Genomic DNA, 25,060 nt, shown 5'->3' on the forward strand with positions numbered 1-25,060 from the left:
TATATATATTTTTAAGAATTCAATCAACAAGAGCAACTTCATACCTTCCTTCTATTTTGATGGTGGGGGAGAGTTTTGTCCAAGAGTCACTTTTTTAGTCAAATTATCATAGAGGGGGTCAGAGACATTGAAAATAAATGTCACATAAAAATTATTAGATATTGTGATTGTCTTCAGCGGCAATCCAAGAGTCCAAATCAGAGTTGTATCCTAGCCAGTGAACAAGCAGCTGTATTTTACCGTTACGAGTTCAAGTCGTTAATATATATAGAATTTGATACATTCCAGTAATTTTGACTTTTTGCAATTCATATCCGTAAAAACCGCCAAGAATCCCGCCATCTTTCATATCACATAGACGATACTTTACAGGTTTAGTGTCTAAGACTTTTGTAGTTCTCTTTTAAAAAATATTACTTGTTCGATTGACTCGAACTTCATCACCAAGATTAAATTTCTTTTTCACTTGCCCTTCTTCATTGGAATATTTTTTAATAAGAATATCAAGTGTATTGCTACTGTGAAAAACTTCAAGAGGACTAAGATTAGACAGGGATTGATGAGGACGACGATTATAAATCAATATGAATTTATTTAAATCTTGAACAAAATCAACAGTATTTTTCAGTATACAATGTCTCAAGATTAAAATTTGAATTATTCTCATCAAATATTCAGCCAATGCCGCCTTTATTTGACTATGACTATGATAGAGTATTTTTTCAGTATTTTTTACATGCAGATTAACAAATTCACTACATCGATCTGTTGGAATTTTTCTATAAGAATCTTGTTCAAGGATAGATTCAAGGGCTCTAGAAACTTCATGGCCTCTCTTTGAATGCAATGAAACAACATTTGCGTAGTGATTAAAACAATGATTTACAAAAATTTACTTTTAAGGACTATTGTAACGTTTTTGGATCTTGTCCAGAGCTAAAAGATTTGCTTGTAGTATATGCAACGGGAAAAAGGCTTTAGATTTTCGAGAATGATTATTGCGATCTCTATTTTCGACATAACACCCTTAAATTAGGTGTTGTTTTTTTAGACCACTCTGCCGTTCAAAGACGAACAAATAACCTTTCAAATGGGGATAAATCCATTTATTTAGACAGTCAAAATCAGGTGCAAAAGTTCAGGTATTTCGATCACATATACAGCGACTGTCTTCAGTAGAAACACTATTTATTTTGTTGTATATAAATATGCTAGTTTCAATTTTATTATTTTAGTACTGAAGACGGTCGCTGTATATATGATCGAAATATCTGGACTTTTGTACCTGTTTTTTGACTGTCTAAATAAATGGATTTATCCCCATTTGAAAGTTTATTTGCGATCGCTATGATTTTGATGAAGAGTGTAGCTGGGTTCATTCTGTACATACTCTCTCGCCAACTTCTTTTCAACTCCAGTGACTCGAACATTTGTGGTGGGAGAACTTAAACATCCCGCTTCACCATTATTTTCATAAACACTTTTCAAAACTTGAGCCATTTTGAACTTTAACGCGGTGTGAAGTGTCTTCTACCCTTTTGTATACTAATAGGTGATTCACTGATATTAAAACGTCTTCGTTTGATACCTTTTGCATCATCACCCCCACTTAGCGTGCTTTCCATAAAACAATTAAAGATGCCTTTTGATATTTCTCCATATTCCTTTAATCGTTAAAAAACGTGTTTAATACCAATACGACGTTTTGGAAAATTTGATGACTTTAATAATTTATACAAATGACTTTCGAATGATTTAAGTCTTTTACGATTTGAAATCAAATTTTATACCAAATGAATTAAATTTTAATTGTAATTATATTTTAAACAGGGCCCTCTTCCCACCATCTATTAAGCTTTCTCCAGACCGAGATGTTTTCTGTACTCGATACATACATCGTGATCTGAAGTAAGGTAATGACCGTGTGGTAGTACTCTCACACTGTCTGCGCGCACATAGACTTTATCCCATATGGCCGACATAGCATTTTTCTCTACTTGAACTGTATACTTTTTTAAATTTTAAAGATCGAATCGCCATGACACTCGCTCTTGGAACTAAATTATTTTTTATGCAGTTCCTATAAACACTTAGTTCCAAATTTGTCTTTACATAGTTTGAAGACAGCCCTTTGCAGATTTTTTTTTATATCCTCACTATGTGTTTGCGCAGAGTAAACCTTCGACCCTGCAAGCACTTCTTGGGATAGCAAGTCACTCCCTGTCTCAGATTTTGATAATAACTACTTATTTGGGGCCTGGTGCTTTACTAGCTCCGGATAAATGGACTCATATCTGTCGGTGTAGTCCATTAGAGAGCTAATGTGTTTAACATTTTCCAAATCGTCTAATAAATTTCAGATTTAACTTTTAACAATAATAAATCTGTATCCCCATAATAAACTTTAACATGCCCCTCCCCTAGCCATTGGAGCTTAAACACTCTGCAATAAAATTCCAACATCAGTTTTATTGAAATTTCTAATATGGAGCTGCCAGCGAAAAAGTTTTTATTTAAAATTATGCTTTTTTTTCAAACAGTTCGGGGTAACGAACTGTAAATAAGGAGCGACCCGGCTCAATGGTAACAGAAACTCTAAAAACGGAATTTTGATACCAATAGATACATCAAAAGAATCATTTTTTAATTCTGATTTCAAATATATAATTTTTATCAAGTTTAATTTTACCCATCAAAAGTTACGTGCCTGAGAAAAATTGGGCTGATTTTCGAAAAAAGGGGGAAAGACACCCTAAAAGTTATAGAACCTTAATGAAAATCACACCATCATATTCAGCGTATCAGAGAACCCTACTGTAGAGGTTTCAAGCTCCTATCTACAAAAATGTGGAATTTTCGATTTTTTGCCAGAAGAAAGATCACGGATGCGTATTTATTGATTTTTTTTTCTTATTTTTTTTCTTTTTCCCAGGGGTGATCGTATCGACCCAGTGATCCTAGAATATCGTGGGAGGGCTCATTGGAACGGAAATTAAAAGTTCTAGTGCCCTTTTTAAGTGACCTAAAAAAATGGAGGGCAACTAGGCCCCCTCCCACGCTCATTTTTTTCCAAAAGTCACCCGATCAAAATTTTGAGATAGCCATTTTGTTCAGCATGGTCGAAAATATGATAAATATGTCTCTTAGGATGACCTAATCCCCCGAAGTCCCCGGGGGGAGGGCTAAAGGTTATGAATTTTACCCAATGTTAACATATAGTATTGGTTATTGGGAAGTATACAGAAGTTTTCAGGAGGGTTTTTTTCTGGTATTGGGAGGGGGGGGGTCGGGGGTTATGTTGGAGGATCTGTTCATGAAGAAAGTTTTAATGGGGGAAGGGAAATTGCCATGAAGGAGGGCATAAGAAATGGAGGGCAACTAGGCCCCCTCCCACGCTCATTTTTTTCCCAAAGTAACCCGATCAAAATTTTGAGATAGCCATTTTGTTCAGCAGGGTCGAAAATATTATAACTATGTCTTTTAGGATGACTTAATCCCTCGAAGCCCCCAGGGGGAGGGCTGAAAGTTATGAACTTTACCCAATGTTAACATATAGTAATGGTTATTAGGAAGTATACAGACGTTTTCAGGGGGAATTTTTTCTGGTAGTGGGGGTTGGGGGTGGGTTGGGGGTTATATGAGAGGATCTTTTTATCAAGGAAGTTTTCATGGGGGAAGGTACATTGCTATGAAGGGGCGCCGGATTTCCCATCATTATTTAAAAAAAAAATCAGAAATTAAATATAAAAAAACAAGTTTTACAACTGAAAGTGAGGAGCAGCATCAAAACTTAAAACGAACAAAATAATATTAGCTATATGATTGGGTTCACCTTCTAGTCAATGCCTCGCTCTTTAAGCCAAAGATTTTTTAGTACTTTCATAAGAGCTATTTATTCTAATTAGCGGCCTTTGTGATTACGGGGTCATTTTTAAAGAATTGGAACAAAATTCGAACTTTAGCTAAAAGAGCAAGGTATTGACTAGGGGGCAAACCCCTTAATATACGTATTAAAAAATATATGAATATAGAAGTTCGCTACGTAAGTTAATTCGTAAGTTAAGTATATTTATTACTAATAAAAACATTCGTAAATAAAATTAAACAAGTTTCGAGAAAGCCATTTAACCAAATAAAAGTAAAATTAATATGCAAATTTCGTTTTAATAATTCATGCACGGTGAGCCAAAATCAAAACCTGTATTAATTCAAAACGTTCAAGATTAAATAAAAAAAAAACAAGTTTTTTTACCTGAAAGTAAGGAACGACGTTGAAACTTAAAATGAATAGAAACTAGTCTGTATATGAAAGGGGCTGTTCCCTCCTCAATGCCTCGCTCCTTGCGCTAAATTTTCACTTTCTCAAGACTCTATTTTTTTTTAACAATAAAATTTTGTTTTAATTGCAAATTATTTAATTAACTTTAACGAAATTCAAACCATGAGACTCAGCTTATTAAAGAAAACCATAATAGAAGTTTTAAACTCATAACTGCAAAAATAGGGAATTTTGCATTTTTATTTTACTTAAAAACAATCACGCCGATATAATCAGCTTATCAGAGAACCTTAATAAAGAAATTTCAAGCTTCTATCTGCAAAAAGGTAGAAATTTTTGCTCGAAGAAAGATCACGATGCGTGTTTTTTTTCAGGGATGATCGTTTCGACCCAGTGGTCATAGAATATTGTGAGAGGGCTAATTCAAACGGAAATTAAAAGTTCTAGTGGCCTTTTTAAGGGACCAAAAAACTGGAGGGCAGCTAGACCCCCTCCCACGCTCATTTTTTTTACCAAGGTCACCTGATTGAAATTTTGAGATAGCCATTTGGTTCAGCCTACTCGAAAAATGTAAAAACTATGTCTCTAAGGATGACTTAACCCCCCACAGTCCCAAGTGAAAGGGCTGCAAGCTTCGAACTTTGCCCATTGTTTACATATAGTATAGGTTACTGCGAAGTATACAGATATTTTCCAGGGGGATTTTTTCTGGTATGGGGGGGGGCTGGGGGAGGGGTTTACGTGGGAGGATATTTCCATAGAGGAATTTTTCATGGGGATGGGAATTTTTCATGAAGGGGGTGCCGGATTTTCCAGCATTATTTAAAAAACGATCAGAAATTAAATTAAACAAAAAAAGTTTCTTCAACTGAAAGTAAGGAAGAACATGACAAGCTTTAAAAACAGAAATTATTACATATATTAGGGGGTTCGCCCTGTCGTCAATACCTCGCTCTTTACGCTAAAGTTTTTCTTAGTACTTTCAAAAGAGATCGTTCACTGAGATCGTTCTGGGTACAATGTAGGCTATTATTATTATTTTTTTTCATTTTTTTTTAGACCAGGGCACTTCGTATCAAAGGAGATGTCGTAGGAACTTCGAAAAGGGCTCATTTTCTTGAAAATAGAAAGGACTAATGCCCTTTTTAATGGTCAAAAGTGATTCAAGGGCAACTAGTCCCCCCGGGGCTTTTTATTATGAAATCAGAATGAAATTTATTTTTTTAATTTTATTGTTTATTTATTGTGATAATTACAGAACTTATTGTTAATTTAAAGTGATAAATTTGTACCCCCTGAAATTTGTACCCCCCCCCCCAAAAAAAAAATTGTACCCAGTTTAAACCCCCCCCCTCCTAAATTTTTGACCAAGTCGAAAATAATTCGAAAATTAGTAAAACCTAGGTAAAAATCAGTAAAATTAGTCGAAAACTGAGTCAAAAACGATCAACAATTAAATATAAAGCAAGTTTTTTTGTACTTTCGTCAGAGATATTTATTCTAATTAACGGCCTTTGTGATTAAGGAGTCATTCTGAAAGAATTGGAACACGATTTGAACTTAACGTAAAGAGCGAGGTATTGACTAGGGGGGAACCCCATAATATACGTAATAAAAATATACGAATATAAAAGTTCGTTACGTAAGTTAATTTGTAAATTACGTCAGGTCCAAATTTAGAGACATTAGCAAATTTAGCAAAAGAAAAGTAAAATTTTTATGCAAATTGTGTTTACTTATTCAATGACGGTGAGCCAAAATGAAAGCTGCATTAACTAAAAAACGATCAGAAATTAAATAAAAAAAACAAGTTGTTTAAACTGAAAGTAAGGAGCGACATTAAAGCTTAAAACGAACAGAAATTATTCCGTATATGAAAGGGGCTGTCCCCTCCTCAGCACCTCACTCTTTACGCTAAAGTTTTTTTGTTTAAAAAACGATCAGAAATTAAATAAAAAAACAAGTTTTTTAAACTGAAAGTAAGGAGCGACATTAAAACTTAAAACGAACAGAAATTAATCCGTACATGAAAGGGGCTGTCCCCTCCTCAACGCCTCGCTCTTTACGCTAAAGTTTGACTCTGTCTCAAAACTTTATTTTTTAAAACCATAAAAAACTTTAGCGTAAAGAGTGAGGTGTTGAGGAGGGGACAGCCCATTTCATATACGGAATAATTTCTGTTCGTTTTAAGTTTTAATGTCGCTCCTTTTTTTTATTTAATCTATGTAAAAGGACCATATTGTAGTCTGTGATCGTAAATAATGTTAAATTTGGATCTGCGATAATTCGGGAACATTCTTTTAGATCGGTCACAACGTCACAACGACCCCTATGGCGCACGCACCCACATATCTTACCGAAACTTGAATTTAAAATAAACTTAAAGATTTTTTTTTTCAAACTTCGTTTTGCCTTAGATAGGTTACTGACAAAGGTGTCGATAAACATCTTCATATATGGCTTTTGATCAAACTGGAGGGCTCTATGAATCTTTTTGACATTGAAACCGTTGGCGAGCATCCACTGCAAAAGACCGTGATGTACAACGATATGCCGTTTCGGATGAAGGTAGTCAGTAAGCTTCTATTTTGAAGGTGTCCAGTGCATACCCAAAACCTCTACCAAAGATAAATTATAGGGACTCAATGAGTCCCTAGGCACAGGTCTGTTTATGCAAGGAAAAACAAAATCATTTACCGAGTCATGAAGTTCCACTGGTATTTCACCATCAATTTCTAAGAACCATCCTTGTGGTCCATTCTATTCAACAGTGGCAATGTTGGGGATATTTGGAGCAGAAGGATTATCCATTCATTTTCAATTCCCACATGTCAAAGAGGAGTAAGACATTGTCGACGGATAAAAGAAATTTATGTCCTGAAAACCATACTCTAATTTTCACCGGTGCGTTGTCTAGTCAGATCGGTTTTCAGGATACGATGCCCGTGAAAAACATACCCTCCCCCATGATCTCTTTGTGAATAGGTGCTTATCCACGTCGGTGATCATACCTATTTTTTATTACTTATTTTAAGAATTAAATCCATCACCAGATAAGGAGTTGAAAAATAGTAACCCAAATCTAACCCAAATTCCTCGGAAATTTTATCCGTGTATTTAAAGACAATATCCCCTCCTGTTTTTACACCCTACCTTGACCCAAATTTTTTATCAAGGTATTTATCGGCAGTGGTGCATTGAAGATCGTGAAGTGAATCATAAAAAGCTTCGATGGGCGGTAAGTTTTCCTGACGTAACCTTGAGGTGGATTTGTATTTCTCATACGGGTATTTGCCCTTATACTTCATTAAATCATACATTTCATCGTTTGAAAAGCGCTTTTTGATGCGGAAGAAGCTATTAAAATAGTCGCTTTTCTGTAATTGAATGAGTTGACTTAGGGATTTGGGGAATAAACTATAGGAATCTAAAAAACGGATTTTATTCAAGTACATAATGCTATTTTCAATCATTTTCCATTTAATTCTAAGAGCAGAAACTTCTCAGGTTATTTGAGCATCCTGTTATATGAAAAAGACCCATCTACCCATGCGCCATCTACAACATCTCTTTTCTGCAAACGTGGCAACGCTGGTGGTGAATCTTAGTTGAAGTTGTGCATGTAAACTGGTTGAAAGTACTGCTGTCTAATATTAAAATTGCAAGATTTATGTGCCAGTCCACGAAAGTTACTCCCCTCCCCCCCCCCCCAATAAAATAGGATTTCTGAAACGGTCATGGTCGTGGATTGACAATAACACACTACTCTCAACAATTTCTTTCTTATATATCCAACACATATCTTTATTATAATTGCCAACTCGTCTTCTGGTAATAGAGTCATTGGATAGTTTACGTTGCGCAGCCGTGAAATTGTCTTATCGGCTGTAATAATAAGTGAAACCATAGCTGCACCTACACAATCTTCCCCACCCAATGTCTCAAATACCTCTACAAGTTGCATGGTATTATTCAAGTCTCTTTGCACGTGGGCATAAGAGACCGCAATGGCTTCGTGTTCTTGAACACGAGTGTAGTTTGATTTATTGCACATATCCATGAGTTTGGCCTCGATGTCATTGCCACCTTGTTGTTCTGCAAGACCGAATCCTTAAAATTTTTGAACCGCAAGATTGCATTGTCACCTGAAGCCGTTTCCGCGGACTAGTATACATGACACTTACAGTGCCTAAAGTGGTGCTTTAATTTTAACTCTGTACGGAATCTTGAAAGACACATTGGACAATAGAAGCAAGTGCCCCTTTTGTTCCATCTACCCTCGCTTAAAAAGCGAGTAATGTGTGGAATTGGGAAAAAAATGTTCAATTGAATCAGGGTCCTTGGCAGGCTCGCAGAGAAGCCTTACACAGTTTGACTGATTCTTGTTTGACTGATTCAATTGAAGGAGCCCTCACTGAATATATTACACCTTTTTTTATTTTTAAGTTCCCCCTCTTCATACTCTGTATCGTGCTCTAACACTAAAACTCCAATATTTAAATGCTCGTTGGCCTTCTCAGAAATGTCTATCCCCTTGAGTGTTACAGGATTTTGCCTTTTAAACAATTAAAATTGCCTTTAGGAAACTCTGCCCCCTCCTCGCCACCATTAACTGCCAAATTGTCAAATGCATCTTAGTGTTATCATCTTTCAAGGCTTTATGCCCTGAGACAAGAATTGAATACTTGAAGTACTTTAAGCCCATATCGAAACGAAAGCGTTGTAAACCTCTACAAATCTTTAACTCAGCATTATATTTTATAGAATTACCCTTCCCATTTTCCACGTTTTATAACAAATTCATTTTTACATTAAGTTACATTAAGATTTAAACTTTCCATAAATAAAAGTATGGACCCGGTTCTATTTTCACTGTGACCCTCCAGCGTATTAGAAATACTTCCCACCTAATCCAAAAAACGCCCTCAAAATTATATAAGTCTGGGTGAAGCGTCAGCATTTCCGTTTACAGGTAATGCGAGTATACCTCAACCAAATTTTCATTAAAAAATCTTTTGAGCGATGGATGATTTTACACTGTCCCTACCTCCCGCCTCCCGAATGTGCTTTTCAAGCAGTGCCAGAATCTTGTTGACATAGGAGTGTTCTATGTCTACTAGATTCGTATGGATACTACCACTTTTAAGAGTGTTGAAGGGGTCTACAAACACAGATCTAAAGGCTTAAATATGGCGCAACGCGGAGTTTGCTAAATTAAACTCAGGTAAATTAGGGGGTGAGAAGGCACCACTTTGTCCTGTTTCCCCAATATTACTATCACTGCGAGGGGCAGGCGCCTGTTCTTCTAGCATCCTCTAGACCTCACTAAGTTGTAATTGTTCTAACAGATTGCCTAAGAAATTCATATTGAGACCGAGTTCCCTCACGAAACTACCTACATCAAAGTTGGGGGAAAGTATACTCATAGGGCTTGCCCTCGCACTCAAACCCCTCTCGCGTCCACTACTCTCTGGGCCTGTTCAAGTCCATTAACGACTCGGTATCTTCATAGAGCTTGTAGGCCCCTTGAGGTGTTGGTATATGAACCTAGAAAATAACAAGAGCTTATTAGCTCAAAAGAGTCTCAAAAACTTACTGAGAGGGAGGTTATGCCAATTAGTGCTGTATTCTCGCCAAAGAAATTTGTCAGCAGATACTCGATCCATGCAGGCATTGCCGGCACAGCATGAAAAAAAATAATTGTTACTCCCTTGAAGCAATAATGATTTTAAGCTGTAAGGAATTTATATTATGCTGAAAAATAATATTAATCTAAGGGTTATGGGGCCCTCAAGCCCTTCGGAACTAACGGGCAGGGCCCTTTATCAACCTGAAAAGAATGAGCTATTTTAGTTATTTCTTTTAGGACTAACAAAAGCAGCATCGGTCAAGACTCTTTATAAACTCGAAAAGAATTACGTATTTTCTTTGTGATGATAAAACCAATTGGGCAATGCCCTCAGGCTCCCCTTCTTAAAGGAAAACATAAACCGCTAAGTTTTCATCACTAGAATGTATTATTTTTTAGAAGCATGAAAATCCTAGTTATTCCCTCTTTTATTAACCCCAAAAAAATGTCTTATATTTATCTATTTCTCTCTTAGGAGATAGGAAGTCTGCGACCCCCTCAAAACTACCGACACGTTCCTATAGTAAACTGAAAAGAATATGTTATTGATCTGAGCAGCAGTGGTTCCTCAAAGCCCTCAGAACTAGCGAGTAAGGCCCTCAGTAGCCTCTTTGTTAACCGAAAAAAGAATGCAAGGATAAGAAGCCTATTTTTAGGATAGGACAATGCCCTCCTCCCCTTCTCACAGGCATTGCGTATGGTTCCAGACATAATACTTATTTTTCCTTTGTCAACTTCTAAAAGAATGTATTCATCGTGCTGAAAAAAATATTAAATTTTCTCCGCTGATACGTATGCTTTTCGAAAAATATCAAAGAATTTAACTTACTGTTGCACTGTCAACTTTGCCAATTGGCTGGAGAGGCCCTCTTGAGGCGGAAAGCCCATCCGCACATTGCGCAGGTGACACAGCTCTCGAAGGCCCACAGCTTGACTGTTATGTGGCTTGGGGGCTGAAGGGGGCGCATAATATCCGTTTAGGGTGGAGGTATTCTCCTCATGCTGGAGGGCCAAAGGAGACACATTCTCACCTTTTATGGTGGGCATCAGTCTTGAAGGCCCAGCATTATTGCCAAACACGATGATCGAAGGTCTTGAAGGACCAGAAGGTCCTAAGGGGGCCTATTTTTATCGCATTGCATGTTTGGAGCTTCTCCTATCCTCAATCTCTTACTGGGAGGAACTCTGTGTTCTGAATTTCTCTTAAAAGAAATATAATCTTAGTTTTCCATGAAATGAAAAAATACATCTTTTATTCAACATGTCACCGCTTAAATTTAACTTGTCCCCTTTTGCACCCCATCCCTTCAATATCAATGCTAGAAACCATGGTTTCATGATCCCGCGACGAAAAAAGAATTTTTTTCAAAGAAAAGTAAAGAAATAAGTTGTAAAAGAAATGGCATTGTTTGACCGTCTGAGAATTTTAGTGCTTCAACTCCAGATCATGAATTCGAAGTCCAGATCACAAAGCAGCTATCAATTGAGAATACAGGGTTTCGCCTGGATCCTAGTACTTTGATTTACAGTTATTTCCTTAAAGAGCGATAAAATAAGCCTTGTACATGCCTCAAAATAGCTTCCCAGGACAGATCTGTAGACCCGCCTCATTTCCGTAACCTGACCCCGTTCCAGATAACAAAAAGTAGGCTAAACTAGAATATTTGGGGGGAGGGGTGGGGCTTAGGGGACTCTGTTTATAAGAAGCAACTTTTTATGAGAAATATGTATAAAAAAAATATGACACTCTAGAGGGAAAATGCTAGACAGTCACTAAACTTTTACTCTTTAACCTAGTTTTACATCTGACCTTATTAAGGCGGAGGGGGCTCACATAATGATGCATGATTATGGTCAAATTTCCCTATTTTACTTATTTTTATTTAGTATAGGGAAGGATTATCATCCGCGCCCTTATTTCATGCCTATATAAATTACATTTACGTAATCGTTCTGCGCTAAAATCTAATTTGCTTAGGCCGATATTTTCAACTCGAGAGCAGCTGATAGAAAAGCGAGGCTTTACGTCAGATTATTTAACATAGATATGTTTGATACGTGTCCTACGGTAATTATTTTTGATCTGCCTGGTTGGGTTAGGAATTAACTGAGAGTTTAATTTAGCAGACAACTGAATGCTCACCCTGTGAAATTAACGAGAGACCAGTTGTTCCGTAGAAGACAAACCTTTACATCATGGAGGCTATCATTAACGATATAACCCAGCGTACCTGTTTATATCTGTTTTACCAACCTGTTAGAATATGCTTCAAAGAAGTTTAATATGAGACGTGAATTTTGCGAGAAAAATAGATTAATTTATCATTGTGAGAACCGTGTAATAGCAGGAAGGGTGGGGTTTTCATGTGTTTATCCAATATAGAGACTTATATTAGATTAAATTTGAGTATGCGCACCTTTTTTGGGGGGTGGTTGGGAGGTATTATATAGATAGAGGCTTACCTCTTGATATCATTGAGATACATCCATTTTAGACAATCTTGATGTATCACTTTCAAAATCTTATGTAAGACTGAAGGGAATTCCATTTCAGTACCCGTTTTCATACCCCCCAGGGACAAAGAGAATCACTTGGTTCCCGTTAGAAGAATAGTGGATCATGTGGTGCCTCTGTTTTCCGGGAAATAGCGGGATACCTTATGTTTACTAACAAAACGGTTCTGCTTATAGAAAATGGCAGAGAATTCCATTGTTTGCTTAAACGAAATGACCGTTTGTGTAGAGCATGAAAATATGTGTTGATGTAGGGACCATGCTCTTATATAAGGGTCCCTGAGGGTTTTTCCTGACCCTCGTGGTTTTGTTAAACATCCTCTATTAGGTAACACCCAAAGCCTATTACGCAACAACCAAAAGTAAACACTCTCTATTAGGTAACACCCAAAGCCTATTGCGTAATAGCCCAAGAAATCCAGATTTCACGGGACTTGAAGGTTTTTTTTAAAGTAATTCACACCTGCATCTCTTAGGAAAAATTCCCTATGACGTATGTGTACTATACCGTTGAAGGTCCGCTATTGCCTCAGACCCAGCTGTGCGTAATAACATCTTGACGGGATAGTAGCTCCAAATGTGCACCCCCTGTGGGGATTCCATCACTACTTTTTTGCTTGAGACCTTTTTGTATCCAGTTACTCAATTTGAGTATATTGTAGTAAGTACTGCACAAAAAAGGTGATTAAGAACAATTCAAATACTTAAAGTTTGCACTCAAATAACTGTAAACTAGAGGCAAACTGGAGTTCAAGTAGAAGGACTAGAAATAAGTGTTTGAAACCAAACTGAAGAAAAGCAAAAACATTGAGCAGTTAAGGTCCGTGTTCACTTAAAGTTTTGGTATGTTATTTTTCTGTTCTTCTATGGTTTTACTGCATCAGAAACAGTTAGTAATTTTGCTATCCATATCGCGGGGATTCAGTTCTATACACTTATCAGAGGTGGTTTGAAGGAGGGGACTGAGGGGGCACTTGACCCAGGCACAGAAATTTTAAGGGTGTGAAATTTCAAATAAATACTCTAACGGTTATAATCATTTTATAATTTTTGAAATTTTATTCTGGTTAAAATAAAGTGGAGGGCATACTTGGCAGTAAGTATAAGCAAATTGATTCCACAATTTTCACGTTTCCCGTATCTCCATCACCATTCCTTGAAAAAAAGTGAGTAGACCTAATTCATTAATTTTAGACCGATTAAAATAAATAGAAAGTTTTGTTAATAAAGAAAAATTTTTTTATTGAAAATTTTGTTAAAATTTCGAGATACTGAAGGGGGCCCAAAATCAAGGTTTACCCCCGGGCGCAAGAAAGGCCAGAACCGCAACTAACACTTATTGAACCATATTTTGAAATTTGGTAAACAGGAGTTTAAGATTTAAAAAGGTTGAAAATTTGCAAGAAATTTTCAAAAAAAGGATAATTAGCTTTGTTTTCGATATAAATTTCAGATCCTTCACTAGGATAAATTTTAAGCAATGTCACAGCTCTTGATCGGTGAATGGATATAACTGTGACTTGGGAATCTGCTGATATAAGAACCTCGTTCTTTTGTTGCCAGCTACAGCTGCGGGCTTGTTGCGAAATCACTCTTTTCAGAGGGTACATATACCTTAAATAGCAATAGATTATCGATTGAAATCAATGCAAAAGAAAATACTCAGTGAACTCCCTTAAATAATCCCAGGTGGATTTGCTGACGATGGAGTAGTGATCGACGAGTATAGAACCGAGTGAAAAAAGAAATAGTCGGCCCAAAAAATGAAATGATTATGCATTGCGTATTTTCGGCTTTAGTATTCAGCAGTTAGTACAGCGGAAACAGAGGGAAAAACTACTAAAACATACTAATGGAATATGGCATATATATGTCATATGTACCTTCCATTCCGCATCGTTGTTAGTTTTACTTCCACCCCTTTAGAGCTGATTAAAGATCACATTCCCAAATTAGCAATCTGCATTTCTGCAATTATTGTCATAAGCCTATGTCTGCTGTTTTCGAATGACCCCCTCCGCCTAATAATATGTTTCTACATATTTGCTTTTATGTGCCTTGCATTTTACAGTTGTTGATTTTAATTCCATCAGTTTAGGGTTGGCTAAAGGTATGGATTTCCAAAATAGTCTTGGCTTGTCTCTAATGACAGATCCAAAACCTCATTTCATGAGAATTCAATGAATCTTGGGGGAGGAGGGAATCTAAGTATAAAAAAAAGTTTTTTATCTAGTCGTTATACATACAAAAAGTCAATTTACTATCCTATTTGTCATCACAAAAGGGAAGGATCTTCCTCAAATCTACCTCCTCGCTACGTCATGCTCTCTCCCCCTCTAGATTCTAAATGGATATTTACTTGAAGTACTTTCTAAACGGAAAAAGACGATGTTTTCTTAGAAGCCAAATTTTGTAAACTTAGGCATCTTATTTTATTGATAAAGCATTAGAGAGTTAAGGTTTTGTATACTTTTAGTTTGTTGACTTCTTTTCTGTTATAATGTTGTTTTTTTTTCTCAGTTGGATCCCTTAAGTATTTAACCCTGACTGACCCAAATAAGGTTTGGATGCCTGATCTTTTCTTTGGGAATGAAAAAGAAGGTCATTTTCACAATATTATTGTTCCCAACGTCTATGTAAGGATCTTCCCTAAAGGAGAAATTCTTTACTCTATAAGGTAAGGCTTAAACATGACTTATTATCTCTTAAGCTTGTCAGTATAAGATTTTGTTGCAAGGTAAAACATCGAAAATTGTACCGAATGAACATTTTATGTCAGCTAAGATTCCCCCTTATGAACCCTTCCCCCTAAAGGACCTAAGTGCCGTCTATGCTTTGGTCAAAATTGAATATATTGCTAATATCATAAGTTTATATAGCATATTAAACAAAAGGGTGGATAGCATGGGGAAGCAGTAGGAAACACAAGTCCAAAGACCTCCTGTCGGGCTCTTCAGTCATAAAAATTGAAAATCCTTAGATGATACCGATGTCAACATGGTAACATAATTCCACCGTATTTCTGTCAAAAAGTAGGTTTGGAGCATCTGTTTTTCTATGGACTATTAGCAAAACTTGTTGCTTTTGTCACTGGCGCCGTATTTATCCTAAGGCCCGGTTTTCAGACTTTTTGACTGTTTTGACTAAAACAGCTATCTTAAAGTTTAGAGATAGACGCAGTATGAGGTTCGAGGGGGATGAATGGGGCGTTAAAGAGATAGAAATTTACTCTCCGGTTAGTTATGACCTCTATCAAGGGCACTACGAATTTTAATTTGCAATCAGATGGACTAAACAGATACTATTAAAAACTAAGATTTTAGTCAAGCTCAGTGGCGAAGACCCTAAAAAAGAAAGATCCCGTTTATGAGAACAGAAGTCCAAATTCCTAGTGAAGTATGGCCTTCATGGGCACCCATATTGGGGGGATAGGGGCAGAGGGGGCGTCAGCCCCCTGGCTGTGTGATGCTGCCTCATATTTTATATTTTTGTTTTGACATTTCTATTATACAGCATTGGAAGTACCGATTACATCAGGTAAGCCCCCCCTAAAATTCAGCTTATGGGCACCCATGATGGCCTTCCCCAAAAAAATAAAAGACCTGAATCAAATCTTGGCTCTTTGGATTGTCTGAGACATGTTTAAGAGCTATATTTGAAACTTATAGCACTAGAAAGCAAACAAAAGTTGTGTTGCCCATTTAGTTATATGGCTCTAGTTTAGTAGTTATAGTGTAGGTTAATATTATTGAATGGACTTTGACTTGCCTCGATTTTATACTCTTGACATTGGGTGATCTCTAAGGAAAAGTTACATTGAAATAATGTTAAGCGGCTTTCACTCTACCCACTTAATTTTCTATACTAAGTGGTTAAGATACGTTATGTTTGGTATAAACGTTCATACTTAAACAAGTCCTTTCATGCTAGGCTGACTTACAAATTCATAAAAGCATCATCTTCATCGTCAAAAACCATCACAATTATCGTGAGCGAAGTATTCCAAAACGGAAAACGTGGGAGGGAGATGAAATTTCATGTTCTGATCAAGCGTGAATGGTTTTTTAGGAGAAGTTTATTAATTCGTTTTCAGAGCTTATTAATTACTCATCCACAATTTCTGTTTTCTTGCTGGTATACTTATTTTTTAGTAACGTAGCATAAAATTACTTTACGTTGTACTCAAAGTAGAGCTACCTATATTACGGCAAATATTTGCTCCGTAAGATAACCCAACACAACGTAAAGTCTTAAGTTATGTTAGTATGAAAGATTCTAAAGCGTAGTGTAAAAGAACCATAGCTCTTGATCAGACCTTATGACAAGGGATATGCTAATAAATTTCGTGAGTCTTTGTGTGTGTGTGTGTGTTTTTTTTTTTCTAGACACTACTGCTATTACACTATTGGCACAGAAAATTGTGATTGTTTTCCAAACTGTGTGCACTGATTTTAATGATTTGTCTTATATACAATGTAAATAAGCAAACTTGGATGCATTTTAGATACCTTTATGATATATGTTTGATCCATTTAGTTTGATTGATTAACTATTATGTTTGATCAATTTAGTGCTCGCAGAAATGCTACTCGATTTAATGATCGATGCTTTTTCGTAAGCTAGACTTTACGCCAACATTTTCCAATTTAATTGGGCGTTGGTATCTTTATAGCACTTTTTGAGAGAACCAAAATAATCTGCTAAATTTTCTCTAGCCAACCGCTCTTGGCAAGGAAATCTTCTATCAAGAACATATTAATCTTTATGGCACAACTAATTAATCTTTTCTTAAGGAAACGCTTTTGATGAAACGTGAAGAATATGCTATCTGTTTTATTTAACTTGCACTTTTGTTTGGCAAACAGCAAGACACAAAATATGAAGATTCTTAATTTATTTTCTCCTGCAAGGAATTACACCATTATAAAAACTAACTGTAAATAATACAAACTGTAGAGGGAATTATGCTTTATAATTATAGCATTAACTGTAGTAGAGTATGCTTTATAGTACATTATTCAGCTTATAAAACCTCTATTTGCTAAGTAATGCTTCCCCTTAAAATTTCTGGAGATATTTTACATTTAGAAAGGACGTTGAGTGGAATGGGCATTCTAATAGGAAGATATTTAAAAGAATTTTTGAAACTTGGTAATTAGATTAGTTTAGAATACGGTTTTGGGCTGTTCTATGTAATTTTTAAATGATCCAAGAATAAATTATTATTTATTGATTGCACACAATATTGGATTGTTGATAACAAAAAGCATTGACTTGCAAAGTATTGGAAGAGCTGTCCTTCACTCGGGCAAAAGCTCGTGCCTTCTGCCCCCGCTTGGGCCCTGCTCCCGCATCCTCGAGCATTCAAATATGCTACTTCATTTGTAGCCAAGCATCATTCAGGGACCATTTAGAGAGTAGTTCTAAATAATTGTTTGTTAACAATTAAGGATCAATCATAGAATCAATTTAGTTGATATCAATTATACACCAAGATCTCCCCTGCAATCAGCCTAAAAGTAAGACTGAAAAATAAAATGAGAATTAAACGCTTTGGAATATGAAATCGTTAATTTTATGTTATGAATGAAATTAAATTGTGAAACTGAAGGAATTTAATAATTACAGAGTACGTTTGATTCATGAAGACAATTGAGCTTAGAGAAAGCTTTGAACCCACAAAATTTCTAAATTGAAAGCTAAAATTGCAAGCTGCAACTTAAGAAGTCGTGGCTATAATCATGAGGATCCAAAAACATATAATATATTAACTTACAGGGCTTTGAGTAGGTTCCCTGGGTTCTTAATACCCCAGCCTTTACATATGTTATGACAATTGTGACAAATTATCATTTAAGGACCCTTTATGAGAATAAAGAAAATAGCAGCGGTGGTGCGCCACCGGTACGATCATTGTTGACCGCAAACATTTATGTTTTGATCAGTCTTTCTCAAATCCCAGTTTTAATCTATAACAGATTTGGGCTTATTCAAGAGTTAGAAACTTCGCGAGTTGCTGGCTGAACGCTGGTCTTCTTCGTTATTCATCAAGAGAAGAAGAAATCTGGGAGAAACGAAATGCCTGTGGCATTTCAGAACCCTTGCATAATAGTTGAAATATCTAACAGCTGTGTAATCCTAACAGAATTAATTATCAAAATTATTAGTATTTTTTTAGCGTCCAAACTGTCACCATTTACATCGCAGCTGAATTGGTAGGAAAATCCTTCCCCATAGCTTTCATACCATCAAATATTAAGAAGGAATTTGGAAGGTATATCCCCTTTCAATCCAGTTTGTTTTGATAATGAAGAACTGTGCTCATAACAGACCAACTAAATGCTTTTTTAGCCCATGAAGCTGGTGGCAAATTGCAAAGCTCATCAGAGGTCCGAACTCCAGCCCCATCCCTACCTGCACTGCCATCGTCTCACCTAGTGCTTTCAGTGAGCCCTGTGATTTTGCAGTCATCGTGAAATAGGATAGTTACACCTGCACAAGTACAACCACAAGATAACCCAGCACCACCAAGAAAACGAAACGCTTCAAGGAAGAAAGGTGGGCAGAACAAAAGTGCTCACTGATACATCAGTGAAGGCCAAGATCAAAGCTATCTTTGTTACAAGGAAGGCAAAGAAGAGGTGGAAAAGAAAAAACGAAGCAACAAAAGCAAGCAAAACAAAGAAGCAGGCTGTGAAGACATTTGGTGAGAAGACCAATCTCTATATGGGTCTATATTGGAAATATATAATTTGGGCTATGAAATTTGGTGAGAAAACAGCACTGAGGGTGAAAATGAAATGAAAAGGTGTCAGACAGTGACTTTCGATGACAACTCAGACAACAGTGCTCTTGGTTAGGATAGTGAAAAGGAACGTGAACTTAATTTTGATTTGGGTTGCAGTTGGCAACTTTGTAAAAGTCATCAATGAGTGCCATTAGGGAGAAGGTAGAACCTACTGTAGAGGTCAGTATGATGACTATGAATGGTGGGAAAGGTAATGTATGAAAGTGGCTGGAACAGCCAGATCGTATCTAGTACTTGAAAGAGGATTTAGGGTAAAAATCCCCAGTACTTGGGCAATGTGTGATCTTGGACAAATGTATTGACTAAAATGTATCTTCCCTAAACAAGGACAGCAGGTTCGTAATCTTAAACCTGATTTAGATAGTTGGGACTGGCTGACTACAATCTTATAGCCAAGCCTATTTAAATATGATTACTCTTTTTCACAACACATATCAGTGATTGAATCTTTCCATGATTAAGATACTTCAATTTAATATCCTTTGTTCAACATGGGCCAATAGCCTATTTTCCAAGATTAACCCAAGCTAAAAATTTTCAATTACAATTAGGCCTATACCATTAACTGTCTGTGCAATTAAAATAGTTACCATTGTATATGGGTAAAATATTCAAACTAATAAAATACTTTAAAAAAAATTTAGACAGAGTAAGTAAGAAATAATTAATTTTCAAGGTGGCATGATTGATATAACTTCGGAGTTTCGGAGTCGCCGAAACTTATAGATTCGGAGTCGCCACTAGACGAGACGGTGCTGCCAAGATATCGGAAGTCAGTGACTTGCTCTATGCTTTCAGTCCCTAGCTGGATATTCATCGGTGAGTTAGTGGTTGACATCGCTTTGGTTTTGGGGGCGTTGATATGTAACCCAAACTGCTCCGCTCTTTCGGATAACTTGCATAAAAAGTCTTGAAGTTTGCTTTTGTCTTTCTCCATCAATCCAACATCGTCTGCAAAGTCGAGATCTTGGACTAGTCTGCCTGCAATTTTGATCCCGTATCCATCAATTTGCCTGAATATGTAGTCCACTATGAGAATAAAGAGGAATGGAGACAGTACGCATCCTTGTTTGACACTTGTCATCACTTTGAAATATCTTTTATTTCCTTCGGAGGTTCTCACGCAGCATTCCGTGTCTTCGTACATTGCTATGATAAGGCGAACCAGCTTTTCAGGAATACCATAGAAGATCAGGATCCTCCATAGTATTGGGCGGTCTATTGAGTCGTAAGCTTTTTCAAAATCGACGAATAATAAATATAGTCGTTGTCTCCATTCATTTGATTCTTAAAGCATGGCCTGCAGTGTGAATATCTGATTAGAGCAAGATCCGTTTGGTCGGAAGCCAAGTTGCTCCTTGTGTAAATGTTAGTCTAAGGCAGCTTGAAATCATGTCAGGATGATTATACAGAAGAGTTTTCCGGGTTTCGAGAGGAGATTGATGCCTCTGTAATTGCCACAGCTGTCGCGTCTCCTTTTTTGAACAGTTTAATAATGGTTCCTGCTCTCCAGTCCTTTGGGACTTTTTCTTTTTGCCAGAGGAGGGAAAAGAAGACTAGCCACACTGAAAGGGACCTGCGGATCGATGACTTGACCATTTCTCCAGATATGCGGTCACTACCCGGAGATTTTCCATTCTTCAGCTTTTTCGAGGCTGAAAGGATCTCGTCCGCCGTTGGCTCGTTTTCATTAATGAGAAGATCCAAAAATGGGCTGTCCGGAATATCTGGTGGAAAAGAAGGGGACGGGCGATTGAGAAGGTTTTCGAAGTAATCGGCCCATCTATCTTTTCGGTCATCTGGATCGGTTAGCAGTCTTCCGTTTCCCCACTTTACTGGTCCTTCTTGTGCATTGGTCTTCCCAACGAGGTCTTCAGTTTGTTAGTACACAGCTCTTGTGTAATCAGGTCGGGCTGCTTCTTCTGCCGTTTTTATTTTCTCACTGTGGTGCTGTCGTTTGTCTGATCTAGTACTTTTCTTCACTTCTCTGTTCGCTTCTTTATACTCTATGTCTTTCGACATCAGCAGAAAGATCATTACTAAGCGTGCTCTGTTTTATTTTCTTGCGGTCTTCGATCAAGTCCCATGTCTTCTGGGATATCCCCTGTTTTTTTATTGACTTTTTAAATCCAAGAACTTCTTCAGCAGTTTTTGCGTAGTTCTGTCGTATAGTCGTCCAAGCTTCTTCCACATCTTGTGGTATATCAGCAAGTGCCTCGAATCTGTTCGAGAGTTTGATGTTAAATTGTCTCCTAACATTCTTGTCACTGAGCTTCTCCACGTCAGAATTGCTTGGTATTTTTGTTGGTTGTCGATATCTGTTGGAGTGGACTTTCATCTTGAGTGTTGGTACAAGAAGTTCATGATCTTAACCAACGTTTGCGTGCCTGTAACTCCTCAAGTCTTTCAAACTAGTTCTCCATCGTCGTCGGATTAGAAAGTGGTAAATCTTGTTTTTGACAGTTTTGTCTAGGGATGTTCATGTATACTTATGTATATCTTTGTGCTCGAATAATGTACCTCCTATCAACAGGTCGTTCAACATGGCAAAGCTGACGAGCCTTGGACCATTTTCGTTGATAGTTCCAAGCCCGTGGTGCCCCAACACCTCGGGGCAATAAGATCTGTCCTGACCAACTTTTGCCTTTAGGTCACCTGCCTAGCAAGCGATGTCATGGAGAGGAATGGAGTCTAGGACGGATTGGAGGGTTTCATAAAAACCGTCTTTCGAGGTTTCATCGGCATCATTTGTTGGTGCATAGCACATGACTAGCGACAGCTTTGCATGTTTAGATGCAAATCGTGAATACAGGATTCTCTCGTTAATCGGTTTCCACGAGCAGAGAGACTTTGCTGCATTTGGGTTCAATATAGCTGCGACTCCGGCTGCATGTCTGTCCGTTTTTCCGCTGTACAGAACTGTATAAGTCATGTTGCTGGTTACTGTTTTGAGCTTCTTTTCTCCACAGCCTTTCTATCGTGCTTCGCCACTGTGAGGATATCTAGCCGAAAGTTTTTGCACTCTTGTAGAACTTGTTCAATTTTCGAAAGGGCCAACATGGTCCTTACGTTCCAATATCCGATTTATACTGGTTTATTCACGTTCAGAAATCTGGTCGAGGGGCATGGTTGGGTCGTCATCATATTGGGATTTGATCCGAGGCTAGTTATATTGATATAACTATTGTGATCCTATTCAGTTTCATTCCTATTCGTTTCTGTCAATGTCTGAAATAGGCCCCGTTCCTTAAATTAGACACCCTCTAGTCTGCTCCTAGTTATTGCACCTCCAGTGGTTTTGTGAAAAATAATTAAACACTTTAATTGTCCTCAATGTTAGATTCATAATTTAGCATTTGGGAATTTTAGAAATTTCAGAACCTCCCGTTTTAAGTAAAACTGCTATGTCACAGAATCAAAATATCAGTATTTATAAACACCTGCCTATGGCAATGACTCAAGAAACATTGATTCTTTGCTATACCAAGGTGTCTTGAAATAACGATGTCCTTAAATCCCAAGGTTCTACCTGGAATTTAATCTGGTGTCTGTTCGACAAATAATTGTCTATTCAATGGATGCGCTACAAGAACCAGTGCTGAGCAAAAACTCACCCTGGAAGCACAAGGAACCCTTGCAAACTATTTGTGTGCGCCATGTTTGTTTAATTTTGAAAACCGCACCTGATTTCTAAGCAGGAAAATCGAAATCATTAACCCCACAAGAAAAGAAAAGGTCAATATTGTGGTTGACGGGATAAAAAATTGGCTCAAATTAATCCAGTCAGCAGAACGCCACCGCCTCCACCGGTGGTGTTTAGACACTTCCGTGGCAGTCAACAAGGCCTCTCGTCAGTGGCGTGCGATACATGCGCCGGCGTGGCCACCGGGTCTATAAAGAGCCATAAGAAAAGTGCGGTATTGCCATCTACTCAATATCCTTAATGGCTAAGTTTTTTTTGCGTTTCGCTAGAAACTAAATACAATTTGAGTAGGCCTATATATATTTTTTTACCTTTGACAAACGGAAGTACGACCAAAGTTTTCTTTATTTCTCCCAAACATCGGCACAAATTTTACGTTCTTTTTCGCACGCTTAGAACCAACTAATATTCACAAATTTTTCTCTCTTTTAAATCCATTTGTTTTAAGTGAGCAGAAAATCAATTTTCTTGCCAAAACTCTAGTAACTAGACGTGTTACATTTACTTCATTTCTAGAACATTTTGGGATAAATTGGAGGCTGTTAATGTTTTAATGGTTTAATTTTAACTAGTTTTTATATTTGGAGACATTTAGGGGGCTTTTAATTGTTTAATTATTTAACATTAGTTAACATACGTTTTATCATTGTTATTTTTGAAACATTATGCTAACTAATAGGATTGGATACGGATAGAGGAGGAGCTTAGAAAAAGTGAGGTGCCTGTGGTGATTAGTACATAAGCTAATCCTTTTTTAGTAAGATTTTAAGATGGATTTGTAATGTGAAGTTGGGAGCGGCAGGGGTTACATTTGCATAAACTCCTCCACACCATACCACTCTTTTATGTACCTTCTTTTGTACATCGTTTTTATGTGGGCAATCCCCTGACTACTCTCCTTCCCTCGAAGAAAGGAAAAAACATACCGCCTTGTCACTTTTTTATTCCTTGATTTTTCTACAGCAATCAAGAATTTTTTTTTAATCTCCTCCTTGATTGAAGGAGAATTATCGGACCAATTGTCATGGAAAATAGTGCAACAAACCGACAAAATACTGCAACACGGAAAAATTTGGAAAATATCTTAGGGTTTGAAACAATAGACCAAGTGATCACCCCCCCCCCCTTCCCTTCCTTATGAAGAGCTAAATATATAAATTCAGTTTTATATAACATGACAAAACTCGAAAAACTTCATTCGAGTCTTGCTAGAAAATTTATTTTCTACTATTGTTCTGTGAAAATCTTTGAGCTGAAGGCCATTTTGAACCCTCTATTCCGCCTATGGATAAAAGCCTAGTTGAATCAAAATTGAGATTCTGTTAATATTGTTCTTCTATTCCGCACTCAATCCCCCAATCAAGAGTCTTGATGAATGTGAGCCACAAGGAAACTTACTGTCAACAAAAGGTTGTTGGAAACTTATTCAATAGGGCTTGATTAGAAAGAGGGTTCCTGGCTTTTCTCAGATACACTGTAGACATCAACAGGTCTTTGACAGTTGACTTTTGTTCCTTCTCACTTGAAAAATAGCTTTCTATTTCTTTTAGAAGGACAACCTAAAAGGAAAGAAAGAAAAATGTAATTTAATGATTTCAAACAGAATTGAATTATTGATAAAACAAAGAGATGATTTTCAGAGCAATGAAAGGGTCCTTGCCTTGCTAGGGTGAAAGCCTGAGTCCTTAGCCTTCGCAGAGGAATCTTATATATATATATATATATATATATATATATATATATATATATATATATATATATATATATATATATATATATATATATATATATATATATATATATATATATATATATATATATATATATATATACATATATAAAAACAGTTCGTGGTAACGAACTGTAAGTAAGGAGCGACCCGGCTCAATGGTAACCGAAACTCTAGAAAACGGGTTATTGATACCAATAGATATATCAAAAGAATCAAATTTCAATGCTGATTTCAAATATATAAGTTTCATCAAGTTACCCATCTAAAGTTACGCGCCTGAGAAAATTTGGCTGATTTTCAAAAAAGGGGGAAAGATCCCCTAAAAGTTATAGAACCTTAATGAAAATCCCACCCTCATATTCAGCATATCAGAGAACCCTACTGTAGAGGTTTCA

General features: G+C 36.9%; 1 protein-coding gene across 1 annotated transcript in view; it reads left to right on the top strand.

Moving 5' to 3' along the window:
- The window catches only part of LOC148939345 (glutamate-gated chloride channel-like), a 166,929-nt gene that overhangs the window by 52,284 nt on the left and 89,585 nt on the right, over positions 1 to 25,060 (top strand). Inside the window, exon 3 of the mRNA XM_089106853.1 lies at positions 14,943 to 15,099. Within this exon, the coding sequence (XP_088962979.1) occupies positions 14,943 to 15,099 (157 nt within the window). The remainder of the gene's footprint in view (positions 1 to 14,942; positions 15,100 to 25,060) is intronic.

Source organism: Artemia sp. Qi Xiang Cuo, chromosome 21 (genome assembly GCF_049724085.1).
Source record: "Artemia sp. Qi Xiang Cuo chromosome 21, ASM4972408v1, whole genome shotgun sequence".
Lineage (NCBI taxonomy): Eukaryota > Metazoa > Arthropoda > Branchiopoda > Anostraca > Artemiidae > Artemia > Artemia sp. Qi Xiang Cuo.